We start from the raw sequence: 17,479 nt of genomic DNA on the forward strand, positions 1-17,479 counted from the left end.
ATGACAGAAAATGCACTTAACTGCTACACTGCAACTGACAGAGAATACTTTTTTTGCCATGCACCAAACACTACTGAAGTATTTTTGGTGGTACAGTTTCATTACATTCATTACAAAGGATCAACCCTGCTGATTTAAAACTAACTGCATTCCAAAAAACAGCAACACTGAAATAGTTTTGTACTCCCTCTAAGCTTGTGAAGTAACTCCGATTACAAAAACAGGCTTTGAATTTTAAACAGAACTTAACCGTTCTTGAATTAAAACCAGGTGTAGATACTCTTATGATGAGGTATGGCTTAATCCACTTCTAGATACATTAAGCAATTGTCAGCATGGTAACATAGCCCAGAGGAGCTATTATACATTGGCTCTTAAGGCAGATGATTAGAGTTACCTTTTCTCTTCTTTCCCATCTTTTAAGCTCATGTTTTTGCTCATTTCATGGTAATTTCCATTAAAAGATACGCTATTCTTAAAAGGCTAACAATAACGATCTGCGCAGAAAGACTCTCCAGTCAGCATGGTTTGACTACAATTAAGTAGTCAATTGATATACCTGTTCCACAGGGAATTTTTTTTAACCCAAGCATTAGTCAATGTGGGGTGATACATTGTGAAAAGTATTTAGGATGTTTGACAACAATCATACAGCACTGGTGTCACTTCTTTACCTTCCAAGGTTATCAATAAACAAAGTTCCAGAGCTACTGGTTTCACAGCCTGCCCAGTGGGTCTGGTATGTTAGTACAATCACAAAACTCTGTGATCTTGATTGTATCATTTCATTTACTGCTATAGAATACTAAACTATGTGCCCTGATACAAATCAAACCTCATTTATTTAGCATTCAATGTTAAATAAACTTTAGTCACACACAAATATTAACTTCTACTGTGTTTACCAATGTGCTGCATCTGCAGTGATCAATAAGTATCCTCCAAAAGTGGGTAAGGCCTTGCTCCCATGGGTAAATGTGACTAAAATGTGCCAAAAAAAACCAACAACAATCCAGCTTAGTTCAGGTTATCACATAACCTGATGCTAAGACCAGGGCTCAAGGCAACTGAGTCAGCACTTCAGAATTTTCCTGAGACCATTCAGAGAACAATCGTATTATTGAACGTAAGAGATTATACAGGATAATAGAATTTGGGAGGAAAGTGGTGCTGATAGAGTATAATTATCACAGGTACCCTACTTTCACAACAATGAGGGGGAAAAAAAAACAGCATCAAAACACACAGGAGGTATCTCAAGATTTTGAAAGCCTCATGGCATTTTAATTATTTTTCTCAGATTCTAAACTTTTATATTAAGAAACATGTTGTTCCATATTAGGTCGGGAAAGAGAATGTAGAGGAAGGATTTAAGGGTTCTGCCAAATTTATTGCTACTGTTTAATTTATTAGGCAGTGATTTAATGATTAACATTTCAGCAGCTTCACGAAAGCATGAATCAGCATGGATTTGGATGGGGATCTGCATTTCCTGCATGATAAGCCACATCAGAGTGACAGATGCACTCTTAATTGATTAATGATTCTTTTGCTTGCTTGGGTTTCAGCTATCCTTGATGTGACAAACTTGCAAGCCAATCAACATACTACAGAACATCCCTCGGGTTCCCAATTTATTAAAGCCTATGAAGTGTGTGCTTAACTTGAAGCAGGCAAAATTATTCCATTCAAACAAACATGCTCTAGAAGTTCCTAATAAGAAGCCCTTTAGTATATTGCAGTTACTCTTTATGCAGTTATCTGAAATAAATAACACTAATCAGAAAATAACTGGAATCCAAATTGCACAGTGACCCTTATCTCACTAATATAAACAGTTAGAATTGTCTAATATTGATCATGTAAGTCAGACAAATCTAAAAGGGGAACATGGAGAAGGCAGGGAAATGATTGCTCAAATAATAAAATAATAAAAATTTAAAAAGCATCTTAATTAGGAAATTGTGTAAGTCCTTGCAGAGGTTAGAGAAATAAAGCACCCATTCCAGAAGCAAAGCAAATAAGGCCCCGTGAGATAAGTGATATCAAAGAACAGAAAGCAGAGGTTAAAGATTGGCTGAATGGATAAGCATAGATGTATTTACATATAAAGATTAGCGCAAGGGCCTGAACTCACTCATGCAAAAGAAGAGGAAGTGTGCAAGGTGATGATCTAATCAGGTTCTTACCAGGGCTTCATTATCTTCTGCAATTTCTGATAACGTCTGTAAAATTAAAACTTGCACGTGAGGAGATACACTTTAAAACATCTGTATACTATTTATCTATGCACACACACACACATTTAACTCATCAAATTCAGAAGACACGGTAGAAGGCATTACATTAACAACTGGCTGTGAAAAAAATACTTCTGTATCTGCTAAAGGAAGCAACATTCAAAATTAATATTTGTTCAGAACGCTCCTGCTAATAAAAAAGCTAAAGAAAACAGCTTATAGGGTGAAGACAATAAACATTTATCTAAAATGGCTTTTAAATTATTAAGTTACATTTATTCAGCAGCTCAAAACCAGCTGCACAACCTCCACGACACTTAGCTACAGATTAGTACTTTTATTCCAACAGCGTGTGTCAGCTCACTCCTTTTAATTCACAGCCCAATGGACATGGAATCATAAAGTGGCCTGGGTTGAAAAGGATGTGCCAAGACCTGAAGTGCTGTATTAACCTACTTGGAAAAAACAACGATCCGTACAAAAAAACTAACTTATAGTTTCAGATATGAAGATGTTCACCTACACCGGCAGCCTTCAGCATGATGCTGTCACTTTCCTAGTAGCTTCAAAACAATTGGTTCCTAGTTGTAGCATGGCTTAACGTACCTCAGTTAAAAGATTTCTTTTATTTACACATTTCCTGATTTTTCTGATACAGCATTATGCAAGATCAGTGAACAAGAAGTTATGGCATGATATTACTATATTTGGAAACTTAGCATAGTTTCAATGGTAAAAATGGCATCCAACACAAGTTGCTAACTTAGTTTTCAAACATCACTTAAACCAATTCAAAGAAATCAAGTCTCATACTTAGCTTATTTCTTTGTTTCCCAAATCTGTTTCACGGGTTTCTTTCAGGCATTTAGACACAGCTTCCAGGCAGACCAGTACGCCATATGAGATCAAGGAGGTCCTGCATCCTCCCTGCCACCTTTTCCCCAGGTCTTCCTGTTTACATTTGCCATTCAGTCCACAATAGTTCAAAGACTTCAGTCTCTGCTACTGTTAATCCCATTTGCCTTCCCAGCACTTGAGCACCTTATTTTCTTTTCTTTTTGTACAGCAACTCCTTCTACCTTGTATTTTCCATTCTCTTTATGCATAAGCAATACTGTGTTTTCTACCTAGGCTGTACATATGTATGTAGTGTCTTTTCAGGAAGAAGAGCCCTCAGGAAGGACAACTTCATAGATGGAGAAAACATAAATACAGCATCACAGGTACAGCAGCTAGCTGTACCTGTCATCAGTCATTGCTAGCTGTGAGCTCAAGCAACAGTGGAAGTGGTTACCATGTATGCTGGCACTGAATTAGCAATTCTAGCTCAAATTAGAAAAATATGCTTTAGAAACATAAAATCTTAATGTATTACATGTCATAAGAGAGCCCAACTTGAGCAGAATATCCTCCCTATGCTTCTGCTGAGTGCTTCCTTGCTGCAGGAGACTATGCTAAACTATAACAAGAACAACATCCCAAACACGTTTTGTCAGCTCCCAAGTGTGCATGCATCCAAGCAACCTTATGCATCATGGGCCAACAAAATTCCATCTCATTCTTCTGAGGTAAGTGGCAAGAAAACTTGAAATCAGTTCTGTGTCTTTCTGACATCAAAGAGAAACAAGAGTGGTGTTTGTATACTGGTAGAACTTCAAAAGGCAGGCTCAATTTTGCCAGAGACTGTTCACAACAGGCTATAATCAGGTGCCTTTTCTCCACGACTAAATTCAGGGATTAAAGAATAAATATCTTAATCCTAGAACAAAAACATTTAGACGGCGTCTTTCTTAGCATTTGCAGAATCCTTCCCCACCTTGAGTGAACTGGAAATTAGTTAACTTGAGAAGATATGTAATATAAAAGGAAAATACAGAGAAAATTTAATTCTGTGGGTCTTTTCTGATGAAGCAAAATGAAGTACATTTCAACTTGAAAAGTAACCATCATATTATAGCAAAACAATTTCTATCAATCTCTGTTGCTTATGCATGCGACAGGAGCAGCAACCAAAAATACCAAACGCTGCAGTAATATTGTACAGGATGGTTGCAGATGTACTTATTTCACCTCAAAACTAATGGAGGTCATTATCTAAAGTAGTGCAAGCTATTTTCATCCCATCATTAAACTAAAGGCCTAAAATAGAAGAACTTGGTATTAAAAGGAACTCTGCTCATGTTCACCCTTAGACCACACTTGAAGCTAATGCCCAGGTGGTAATCAAGCCAACTCTTCCAGCAAGGCAATCTAGAAAGGAACAAGGATGGTCTACCACCTCCAAGGGATTTCTTTTTTCTATATATACACAGTTACTACTCTTCCCAGTAGCACCCAGATAGCAAAACACTTTCTGGGTAACTTAGCATAGGCCATGGTCAAAAAGGCTGAAAATCTTAGTGATCTAGAATAAGACTGTAATGAACTTGATGCCTACATTTATCACTTTTTAGAAGCTGTCTCTCAGTTGCACTTGCACAGATGTGAACAAAACCATGGTCAAACATAAACATTATGAGGGCAAATTAAATAGCATTTTTGAAGTGGTGAAAGCCATGAAAGCAGACAGCAATTTTAATACAGGGAGAAGTAACAAAGCAAATGCCAACATAATGCAAAATAAACATTAACGACAAGTTACTGGATTAGACATTCTGCTACAATAATACTTTCCCTGTTTGCCCTCAGAGGAACTTTGTGACACATTTCTGGCTGAATCCCAAGGAGCAGCAATTCCCTTTGGACCACCCCAAGCCATACAGACCTTACTCAAGGTGTAGAAATAAACACTTATTTGGGGACTTTTAAATGCTAATATTTTTAAGCTCAGGTCAAGAAAAAGAATCCTGGAGTAAAGCCACGTAGTGTTAGGGGAATGCAGGAATGCTGCAACAGCTTTCCTTATTTTCCTTCCAAAGGTGTGATGGTTGATTCTCCTATCATTAATATCTCCACAGTGGAATAACAGGTTAACCTGATTTTTATATACTGCTCTGGATTTCTGCCTCACAGACGATGGTCACACACTCCCGACATTACAGAAACGCTAAGAAATGAAGGTTGCACAAAGTCACTGTTGGATGGGGATCGATGTTGGCAGCAATGTCAGATTAAGTAATCTGTGCTTCCAGGTGAAGATTCACAAGAATGACTGAGCCTAACAGCCCGGTGCTGTCAAAACCAAAAATTATTTTCCTCCTTCCATTGGCTGGCTTATTTTCCAATGGATTAGCAAACTGAATTGGCACACTAAGGAGTCAGACGAGCACCGGAGCTGATCAAGTGTTGAGATGATCAAAAGAGGGAGCAGGGACTATGCAGCCAGCAGCACGGAAGGGCAGAAAAGGACTATTTCATTTAGCAAAGACTGACTAGGTGACTAGCTTAGTGCTGTGTACATCTTCTGGAAAAGAAACTCATTTTCCACCCAGACTGTCAGTTGTGTTTGTATAACCATATGCTGGGGCAACTTGATGATTTCAGTAAGGGAGTTAAACTGGGTTAAGACATATTCTATTAAAAGCAGCCGTTATTGTTACTCTTAATAATCCAGACCAGTTTTCCAGTCTTGCAATAAATGGTACTGGCGTGACTTTCCAGACAAAGCAGGACAGGAACAAGTGGCTGCAAGCACAGGCAGCTTAAGTGTTTTGACAGCAGTACTGAAATACTCATCAGACAGGGATGGAAAAATGTATTAGCAGGTATGTGAGCAATTGTCCCAAAAAGTGTGCTAAAGTCGGAATAACTCCAACGTGCATTCCATTTTCCACTAGGCTGGTATACTGCATTATCTCTGTAAGACAAGCCAAGAGCTAGTTTATCACTGAACAATACAGTTTGTTCTTTATGCACAATTGCCATCTTGACGACGTCCAGTTGTAGGGCAGCCAATTTCACAACTGCACACGTCCATTCAATAAATGACCCCATCAGCTGAGGAATACAAAAAACTAAACCATACAAATGCACGTTTATTGAAAAGTTTGCCTGAAATCGATATAGCAACACTTATCATAACTTTTCGATAGTGAGATAACAAAATATAACAACCACCACTGTTTTTCCCCTCTGATCTGTGCACTAAGCAGTTGCATCTCTCCAGACAACATGCAACCATGTCCGAGCAGCATCAATCAGCACACTCCTGCAACACTGCTGTGTTACAATACAGCTACTTAGTATAGCCACAGCTATGAAGCAGATCCTTGAAGAACTTCCTTCCCAGTAGCAACAGAAATTACTCTGGTTACTGTCAAGACAGCTAAGCTTTGCATGGTCTCAGCTTTTTGGCAAAAACTGCCCATGATTTCAGCCAAACGACAAGTGACAGAGACAGCAATACTGCCAAAAAATAACACTACTGAAAATCCTGCATAGGTCTTCCTGCTTCTCTTCCTAGTCATCAGATGATGATGATGATGATTACTACTACTGGTAGTGTCAAAAATACATTCAGATTCTTCTTTTTACAATCAGTCTTCCAGTGTTTGTGGTTTGTGACTTATATTTTCCTTATTTTATAGGGAACCAGTGGGGTTCTTTTTGGTATTTAAGGAAGGCTGACTCTGTTCCAGTTACACACCTCATGTGATACATCAAGGGAAAAAACACCATATCCCTACTAGTCTGTAACATCAGAAAGATTATACAGCTGTAATATTCCAAAAATATTAATTCTGGACTAGACGATGGAATCTCTCTCTGAGTGGCCCACATTATCTTAGACAGGATAGCAAAGAGAAATGATCATTTCTTCCAGTTTGGCCCCTGAATGCATTTCTCATCAGTCAGTATGGTATTTAGGAGCCTCTAACATTGCTTTCCTTCTCCCTCCTTTTAGCGCATTGCACTCTGTGGAGGGGAGCAGAAGAAATATAGCCTCTACTCTTCCCTTTTATACTACTTATACACCCAACCAGACAGCATATCCAGCTTCCCTCAAACAGGCAGGAATTGGGCTTCAAATGAAAACTAGTGTGAGGAGTGCTATGGAAATCTATTTCTGAAGAAGCCTCTTCCAAAGAAAATGACTGTATACATGTCCCTTTTGTGATAAGGATGCACCAAGTCTAAAATATAAATTTAACATCATGGATAAGTATAAAAAAATTAATCAGTATTTCACTGCTCTTCATGACTTAACGTGTATTGCAGCCTCTACGGTAACTTAGAGGTCAAATGAACAGCAAAAATAAACCTAAAACAAGCTTTTTAGTTATTGTTCAATAAAAGCTTCACAACACACTCTGGCAACAAGAATGAGCCTGAAGGAAAAACAAAAATGAGCCACCTCAACCAGCAGGATTAAGATGGATGTGGACAGTTTCTAAGACATGCTGCTTCTCTGACAAGATAAATATATGCACATTGACAAGACGCTCTCTCAAATTCCCAAGAGCCCCATACATCCTACAACCTGCTCGCCACCAATCTCTATAGCTTTGTCCCTGCACACACCATGCCTGCACAGTTCCTCTGCTCTAAGCAGCAGGCACTCAAGGAGACCTGGCCCAAATTATCATAACTACGTGTAGCACCGATAACACTTTTGATACACAAAAAATAAATAAGGAAAAGAGTTATTTAAAAAATATATATCCAAAAAGACCTCTCTCGGTTTGTTATTTTTCAGTCTGCATTGTCAACAAACCAGAAATGCATTCTAGCTTCCTTCAGTATTCAGGGATATAACACATGGAAAATCACCAGCCAAATACTAAAAACTCAGGACTTTCATTCCCTCGCACTGGACACTGTACTTTTATAGGCAACAGCTTCACTGAAATAATTAGTAAGTAGCACAATAAATAAAGTCAACTATAAATACAGCATAGGCCTCTTGTTGAAAGTTATAGCTGGAGTCTTGATTTTCAGAGGCTGCCCTCTAAAATTTAATTACAGGCTCAAATTATAACTTAAGAGCTGCCCCTAACATGAGCTCCACATGCAAAAAAAAACCTCAGAGCAACCTTACACTGAGCATGATCGTACTTTTAATGAGCTCTGTTTGCCCCTTTGGGGAAAATAGAGAATAAGGCTTCAATTAACAAAATTCATCATTTTCTAGCACAGCTGCACCACACCATGAACAGAGGCCTCACTCAACCTGGTCTCTTCCAACACAGGGCTCTCCCCAGCTGCATTAACCCACAGGCAGCCAGGATAGCAAACGAGGGGCTGCATGCACAACAGCATCAGGCTCATGGGGAATAGCTCATTTCCTGTGATCCCTCATAGACTTTATCGCTGGGCTCTAATACCAGAGCAGACAAAAGGAAAACAAACAAACAAACCCATCCAAACAACCCATACATTTTTTCTGCATTTATTCATGATCTCTTCCTTTCTGGAAGCTGCAAGTCTCAAAATGAGCAGGATTCTATGCAAAACCAAAGTGAATATTTCTTAAGTTATGAAACTGTATTAGCTTTGTGAAGTATCCAGATAACAGAATCAATTCAAGGTAGGCAGAAGGACTGCTCTGGAGAGCAAGGGTTAGCACACAAGTAATGGGAGAAGAGGGCCTGCAGCTGGACTACACACAGCAGCATCAAACTGTCAAGGCTCCTCATCTATAAGGTTGAGTTGTAGTCTCATTCAGACAAGGCTGACTGAACAGTCACTCAGTGGTGAGTAAGATATCTCCACAGTGTGATATACATTAAGGGTATCTTTACAAAATACATTGCCTTCTGAAACAGCCAAAGAGGTTTCTGTCCTTTCCTCAAACTTCTGTCTGCTTCTCCCTCCTCCACTACTGACCCAACTGCATTATGCTAATATAAACATTTGGGTAAGCCAGCCCATGGCCAGTTAAAAATACCATTAGAGAAAAGAGGGTGGCAAGTATTGCGATGGGGTAGGGAAGGAAGGAGAGCTTTTTGTTTTGCAGCATTTCCATGACCTGGTCAGCAGCATAGCCCAGAAGGTCCAGCATACGATCTAATGGTGTAAGGCCTTCAGCCAGGCCATCCAGTTTGACCAGCATCTTGTAGGACATCTTAACAGTACTGTAATGGGGCCAAGCAAGAGCAGGACTACAGAACATATGAGGACATTTTACTGATTCCAATTGCTTTTCCTTGTCAGCCTAGAACACTCCAACTGCTGTTTGTTCAACCCTCTCCTCCATATATTTCTCTTCTTCATATCCCACATATAGTTTGTTTGCTCACAGGCCTTTTTGACAGGCTGATCTGTTGTAATAATCAAGTAAAAAAAGCAAAGAAACAAACTATATTAAGGATTCTTCTGTGGAAGTACTGTCTCTATCATCTTAATGTGCTAAAACAGCAAAAGTCCAATGTACAAATGACTCTAAAGTAAGAGGCCAAGATCAATAGCTTGAAGTCAGACCAGAAAGTGAAGCAGCAGCACCACAGCAGGTTTAGGTTACTGTATCTCTTGATAACAGGATTTGCTGCTTTCATTAAATCTCAAGCACTGCTAAACACGTGTTTATCAGACAGTTATACAGAGCACCAAAGTGTAACAGAATGTATGGTATAGCACAGATGCTACACTTTCATGAAGTCCCTTCACAAAAGGAGACTTGGTTAAAAACAGAAGCATGGACCACTCAGAATCTGCAGAATGTCTGGGTTGGTAAGCATGAAAAAGTCAGTAGTGAGCCCATTTACTACTTTTGCTTTACTCCCTATATTAATCACTTTCTCGAGCCTGAGGAAACGCAAGCACATTTGAAAAGAGATTTAGACTTATTGCAGAAACTGGCTTCTGATGTCTAGTCCACAAGACTGAATTTCCTCAATGAATGAGAAGGCTATTTTCAGAGTATTTACTTTCTCAAAGCAGAGTGTGAGGGAATTATTGATTTCTTCACTTGTAGTAGAGGTTGACACTGCAAAGCACTAAAAACTCTCACTTGAATTCAAAAGTCTACTTGAAGTATTAACTGTTAAAACATAATTTAATAGTGCAACTATTCAGCTGATACATTTCTGGTAGCAGCATCCACATTAAGACAACAGAAAGTCATCTGGTACCACAGCAAAGTTTTGCCAGTGGTGAAAATTGGTGTGATGTTCCAGTAAAGAATAAAGATATTTTCAGATGTCAGCTCTCAGTTTCAAAAAGCCATTATCGTCTGACAAACCTCAGCCAGAATTAAAGTAATAAAAACAGAAATAAGATGCTGATACTAAGTTTTTGCTGTTACAGACTCTACGACGTTCTGAGAAACATTAAATTTCAAACACGGTTTTCACACAACATCACTTAAACATCACCATTTAAATATACTGTCAATGATTTATTTCAGCTTTAAAGGGAAGAAACTAGGACCACATTCTTCCTTAGTATTTTACTGCATAGCAGGTACTTGTGACATCGCTCACCCCCTTCTCCCACCAGCCCACTGTTAAGGAAAACTAAAAGTATATATGGAATACTTACTCTGTGCCACTTTCAACCATTTGTGTTAGGAGAGAAATGCCGTCTAGGTTTATAAATTCTTGGGCAAATGTAACATCCCGTGAGTAGTTGGCTAAGTCTTTCAGTGCTTCTAACTTTGCATCCATACTAGAAGACTGGATCCGCTCATGGAGCTGCTGTGCATTTTGAGCCTGAAAGAGAAATAAAACACACAAAATAAAAACACAATAACTTTTTCTTACAGCAGTAGTAATAAATAAAACATTAGCACAAACAGGAATGATGCCCATTAATGATATTTAACACTTGCAAGTAGCTCAAATGAATATTATTTTTACAAAACTGTATTACTCATGTATTACTCCATCATTATTTGGGTTGCTGCAAAATAAGTTGAGCAATGGATAGATATCCCACCATGGCAGGCAAGATGCAAGCAATATGGAAGACAAAACAGCCTTTGGCTTGAAGTGCTTCTGTGACATCAGTAGAAGTGAAAATAAAATAAATTAGATCAGGCAACATCAGTATACCAATGGCAGCACCTTTTTCACCCATGAATGCTTAACATTGGTTTATGTACTTCCTGTGACCTTCAATAACAAAGATCATATACTGTCCTAATCAGGTTGTATCAATAGAGCCCAGCACCAAGACTTTTGCTCCTTCCTCCTCCTTTCTCTCCCATTTGTCCAGTGCCCATTTGAAACTCTGCATTCCCTCTACAAGGAGCATAAGAATGATTATTTCTCACATACTATGATGTTACCATCATAGTCTCCCATCATAGTTACCATCAACATCTCCCATTTTCAATTTGATGTTTTCAGTTACCTGAAGACAGTACTCAAAAGCGTCATTTAATCACTAGTCTAGGCAATATATCTAGCCAATCCTACACATTGTATGCAGATTCTTGAGAAACTCCGTTTTCCAAAATTCACTTATTATCTGCACTGAATGAAAGATAAACAAGAAGCTACGTGTCATTAGAAAACCAGATTAATGGTAAATTTGGCTCAGAATTATTTTCTCTGAGATTATTATTTTTTCTAAGCAAGAGAAGAATCAAAACATGCAGAAAAACAAAGAAAAAAGAAAGAAGAAAAAAAAAACTGTGCTGACAATGTTTTCTGCTCAAGGAATTTATATAGCCTTCAAGAAGATATCAAGAGATGATCATCTCTGCAGATCAACATCCTCAGATACAAAGCATTTAAACAGAACACAAAACAAAATAGTGGTGTTGCTATAGATGAAAATTCCTATCAACATAATCTTTGCTGCTTTACAAACATTAATAAATTAAATGTCCCAATACTCTTCCAGATCAGAAAATTTTATTATTTCCCATTGTTTACACATAAAAATTAATGTATTGTCTACACAAGGGTTTCGGTCAGAACCGATCTGCTGAAAAGAAGCCATGTACGGGAAGAAATAACTCCTAGTTAATCTAAGTGTCGTTAGCATCTTCATCTAGGGGAAACAGAATATCTTTTAGTTCTGGGCTATTCTATGCCTTAAGCATTAGGTGGTACAGGCATAGCAGTAACATTGCCCATAGCAAGGCAGAATTCTGTATACAAACTGTCTCTTGGTTATCTACTCTCATCAAATGATTTGAGCTGCAGTAGAGAAATGATGGCCTTCTCTTTGTAATGACAATGGATGTCTGAATTTTAATAAAAAAAATATTTTCTCACACATAAGCAGGTGATAGGCTAAATCATTTGCCAAAACCTAGAGAAAATAAAAACAGATTCTGCTAATTTCTAACTTCTTAGGTAACCACAAAATACTTCCACCAAATGTTCTTCTTTAGAGTGGGTAAGGAAGTATCGATAAATACTATTGTAGATGCATCTACAACAATTCAGGGCAACCGCTATTACTGCGAGAAGTGGAATTTCAACTGCCAGCTCACACCTCACCAGAAAATAAAGAAGCCTTCATTAAGCTGTTTATTCTCAGGACTCCCCAGAATAACTGGAAGAACCAGAGATGAAAGATGTCCTTCTTCAGAATACACACAATGCCTGAATTCCCCTCTACCTCAGAAATGAAGCACGTTGGAAAGTCCTCAATATTGCCCTAGGAGCTTCACTCCTCTGACTTTGGAAAAGATTGCTTAAATTATTCAACTCACTAAGGCTGGTCTACATCTTCCACCATCTGTCGCAGTTCTAGGAGAGTGCCACCCCTACTCCCTCACTATCTGCCTAGTGAAGGTTATAATCTTCCCATCTCTCTATGGGAAGGTCTTCTGAAGGCTTGTGGACCTCACGAGAATAAAACAAATTGAAAAGATGAACAAAACACCAGGTTCATTGTGACCAAGCAGCATTCCTGAGCTGTTCAACCAGTAAATTGGAGGAGCTGAAACTTGGGCAGCAGAACTGTAACCCAGAGAAGTGGGTACGGTGACCTCGTGTAGCACAGCAGCAAGCAAGAGAGTAAATGTGAACAGTAACAGGCGAAACCATTGCTTTAACTGCTGTATAAACAACCCCTCACCTTCATACACACTAACAACAACTTATTAATAGCCAAGTTCCCCCTTCCTCTTGTGCAGGGAATCCTGCTTCCACCAAAGCTACCTGAGGGCAGGAACTGCTGCTGCCAGTTTTAGACTTCCATTGCACATGAATCAACTCCCATCTGTGAAAAAAGTTAACCTTTTCTCTCACCAAAACTGAGAATAATCACTATAGCAATGCAGGTTAACAGCTCACCTGCACTGCCAAACAGTAGCAGGACCAATCTTTCAACAGAGATGTGTTAGCCCTAGGTTCTTGTGAAGCCAGTGAGAGTTAGGAGTTCACAACGCTAAAACCAAACTGTAATCTTAAATCTGAGACAGCATAGTCTCCTCCACAGAGCACGAAATCTATAATGCAATGTCTCTTTGTCACAAATGTGGTTGAGTCCCATTTTAAGCACATGAAAGAGAACTTACTAATGCCTCTGACTATATTAGACTATACCAATGTTCAATGCCCCATCAGCAAAATTTCTACAAAGCTGTACTTGATGTATACTGAACAAACTTTATATCCAACAATCTAGTATTATCTACTCAATCTAGTATTGGAAAAGAACAGGTAATGGCAGAGCAGATCTTGATTAAAGAGGTAAATAAATACTTCTGTCAGCAAAAATACTGGCATACGTGCCTCACTGAAAACATGGCTGAAAGGAGTGTTGGCTATTGTCATTACAAATACCCGATGGGTGAGAACATTACTTCAGTGAATACCACACAATTCTCTCAAGTCACATAGGCCTTGTTGCCATAGCATTTATACATGCTTAGGGAATGTACAGTTCATTTCTGAATGCATTACAAAATGAAACTCAGATGAAATATGCTTTAACTACTTACCAGGGAGATATTTCCATGATTTACAGCCCATCGGTGGATGGACGGGAGAGCACAGCTTATTAAAGCAACTGCAGAACTAGCTGCCATGTCTCTGATCTTACTGAAGTATCATTCAAGTAAGAACAATAAATAAATACATAAAATCTACCCAACTGAGAACTATTATGAGGGAATTAACAGAAACACATCTGCTCAAATAAATGAAAGACAGCATTAACTGCTCTCCTATTTAGAAAGGTAGGAAGAGAGAAAACTTGTAGAATGTGTGCTGTATAAGCCCAAGCATTTCAAAAGGTTATCAAGAGGAATAAGCTGCATGTCTAGTCTAAAACAACTTGCTCCAAGGACAGCCAGAAAGGTTGCCCTTTGAGAGAAGCAGTGATTAAAAGGAACAGCTTGATGAGATTGACAGATTAAAAAGAAAACTAATGACCTAAATCCAAGATGTGGCTTGCTCAGAGACTCAAATAGTCACTTGGAGGTTAGGAATCCCAAGATCATCCTAACAAAGGATTCTGTCGAACAAATTATTGCTTCTTTGGCACTGAAGATTTTGTGCATCAAACTTTGAAAGCAAGTTATTACACACATGCATACAGAATATAAAACACAGCAAGCCAGGGCAGAAGGGAAGATAAAGACTCCAAGCACAACCATTATCAAACATCAGTGTGCTAGGGAAGAAATCTGGACTCTATCGATTAAAGTTGTCTGTAGCTGTTTTACCATTATGTGATCATTCTTCCTTTTTCTTTCTTACAAAAAGAATAATAAAATACGAGTATTTTCATCTTCTCTGAAGATATTATTCACATTGTTTTCTGTTAGAAAAGGGAATATAGACCATCATTAACTACCAAATACAGCTTTTTTTCTAACCAAACGTACTCTTCTGCGATTTCTTTTAAATCAATAAATGTTGAAACACCGTATTGGTTTAAGCTGCTACTTTCTCCTGGCACATCACTACCACTTCACCTACAACTGAATATTCACAGGAAGCAATGGAGGAGCAGGTATTTATTAAGTAACCATCACTGCATGCAAGCCAGATTTAACAAACTCAATGGGCCTGACTTGCATCTGATGTTAGGTAGGCAATGAGATCCCATTTTAATTACTAAAGACATTAATTTTTAACATTTTTATGCAAATACTCAGCAAGCACAATTTCTCTGTCTTAAGCACTGTACAACTGTAATGCACAGAGTAGTCCTGTGCAACTGCTACACGTTGTTATGGAGGCAGAAGCAGAGCAACAGGGAAATGGCCATGTCTGAAGTCATGTGCTAAATCAAAGATAAAAGCATTACAGATGCAAAGCCATAAGTATTATGCAAATATGCCTAAAAGGCATTAATGCAATCGGTAGCTACTTATGAATGTTTGAGAAGCAATGTTTGTTTCTTACATCCCCTACATTTGAAATAATAATTTCTTCTTTCTATCTAAAATATTAATTTGGAAACATGAAAACGCAAGACTAAACATTTATCTGCAAAAGGAGAGAAGACAATTCCACATCTCAAATCTTCCTCTTACATTAAGAGCAAATAGATATAAAAGAAGCTCACCAACTTCTACATTCAGTGCTCTTGGTCTAGTTTAATCCTGAGTTCATCATCAAGTAATAAATATAAGCATCATCATTGGCCCGTAAATAATTATGTATTTACCTGACTTAAAGATCATTAAGACAATTGAGCGGATTAGATTCCCAAACTTCTACTTAGTACACTATTTAGATGCATCTAAGTAAAAACTGGATGAAAATGCCTATGATTCTTTAATATATATCTTCATAGATCACAGATATGGGGGGGAAAAAAGCCCAACACACAATGCTCACATCTGTAAAAGCATTCAGGGAGAACACCAGGATGAGGTTTAAGGGCTCAAGTGATCACCAACAAGGGAAACAAAGAAAAGTATGTGACAAAAGCAACTGATTAGGCACTCTACATGCCTTATTAGAAAAGGCAACCCATTGATTCAACATTAAAGACATATGGTTTATGAGTAAGCCCTGTTTTCCTAACTACCCAAAAACTACTTTAAAATAAACTGTGATCGAATAATCAGTTCTGTTTGAAAGCTATTACTACTATTTTTTTAAAAGAGCAGTTTTCTTAGCTTAGTTTCCCCAGTCTTAGCAACTTTTCAAAATGATTAGTTGTAATGAGGAGGATTTGCAGGATCTGATCAAAAGAAAAGAAAGCTACAGCTGCAGACAGTAGAGGGTTGGACTCCTGCTGCGCTGCAGGACAGTGCTGATTTTTGGAACAATTACAGGTCATTTATACACCTACCCATCACCCACTGGAATATGAGTATCAAAAATAGGCAATAGGAATCTGGCACTTCAGCTGTCACATATGTTCAAATATGGCCAGTTACATGAGAAACTTTGGATAAGTCTGTTCAGAAATGCAAATGGATGAGCAGGTCACAAAAATGCACAGAAGCACAAAGAATTGTTAAGAAAGTTGATAGGAGGGTAAAAATAAATAAGACAGATGATATTGGAACAAAGATAATATGGGAGAAATTCAATCTGTACCCGAGTTACCTAGGAAACAGTGCCTGTGTGCTGAGTGGTTTATAGAGGGAAAAAAAATAGCATTGTTTAGGAAAAAACAGCCTTTCAGAGAATCACACAAACTTAGCAAACGGAGCTGCAGAAACAAAGAGGCAGTTCAAATTCCCACCAGGCCCAACGGCTGGTGTTCACAAAGTTCTAACTCACAGAAGTTTAGAATAAACACATTCTAAACCTCTGAAGGCAAACATTTATAATGGATTTGGCAGCACATCAGAATGGTAGTTTTGCTCTTGCAATATTAACGACTTTCAGAAAGAGGGGGCTCTAATACATGCACCCCAATTATCCAAATTAGAAGAGATTAGAAAACACTATCTAACTTTAGATTTGAGGAGCTGGATTTCTAATCCTAATGTTAAGGAAGCCAATCCAAAAGTGCTATTGCATTTCTCCAAGATGAAACTGCCCTTTTTCTTGCTCCCTCCTTTTAATCTTCAACAGTACCTGCTCTGGATAGACAAGCATCTTACAATTTGAGACTAATGGCAGCACAACTCAGAATATCACATCTCACCTTTACTGCTCAATTCTCAGTGATGCATGGTACGCAACTGTGAATGGGTACAGTCAGATTATCGGTTCTGATGGTAAAAGGTTGCGTGAAAATTAAGAACTAGAAGAGCATTTCAACTTCCTACAGCCTTCAGAACTGGCTGCAAACGTTCCTCAACTCTCCAAGGAAAATAATGTCTCAAAAGGTTTGTGAAGTTCAGGACATGCCTTTTTGCTCACAATAGCCAGAAAGTAGGCAGCTTAGACCTCTGTGAAATTACATGGGCACATCCCAGGCACTGCGTAATCTGTAATGTGGCTCTTCTTCGCTTCTTTTATTCTTCCTCTCCCTCCATTTTAATT

The 17,479-nt window shown here is 38.4% G+C and overlaps 1 protein-coding gene across 15 annotated transcripts in view; it reads right to left on the reverse strand.

Moving 5' to 3' along the window:
* The window catches only part of ELMO1 (engulfment and cell motility 1), a 274,013-nt gene that overhangs the window by 184,871 nt on the left and 71,663 nt on the right, over positions 1 to 17,479 (reverse strand). For 11 of the 15 annotated variants that reach the window (XM_032442431.2, XM_015854222.3, XM_015854221.3 and 8 more), the window contains 2 exons: positions 10,659 to 10,828; positions 2,190 to 2,225 (listed from right to left, as the gene is read on the reverse strand). In XM_032442431.2, the coding sequence (XP_032298322.2) occupies positions 2,190 to 2,225; positions 10,659 to 10,828 (206 nt within the window). Of the gene's footprint in view, positions 1 to 2,137; positions 2,226 to 10,658; positions 10,829 to 17,479 lie in introns of all 15 variants that reach the window. The other 4 variants (XM_085538119.1, XM_032442433.2, XM_085538120.1 and 1 more) reach the window with 1 other exon arrangement.

This window comes from Coturnix japonica, chromosome 2 (genome assembly GCF_054131305.1).
Source record: "Coturnix japonica strain WE chromosome 2, WE-NBRP24, whole genome shotgun sequence".
Taxonomy (NCBI): Eukaryota; Metazoa; Chordata; class Aves; order Galliformes; family Phasianidae; genus Coturnix; species Coturnix japonica.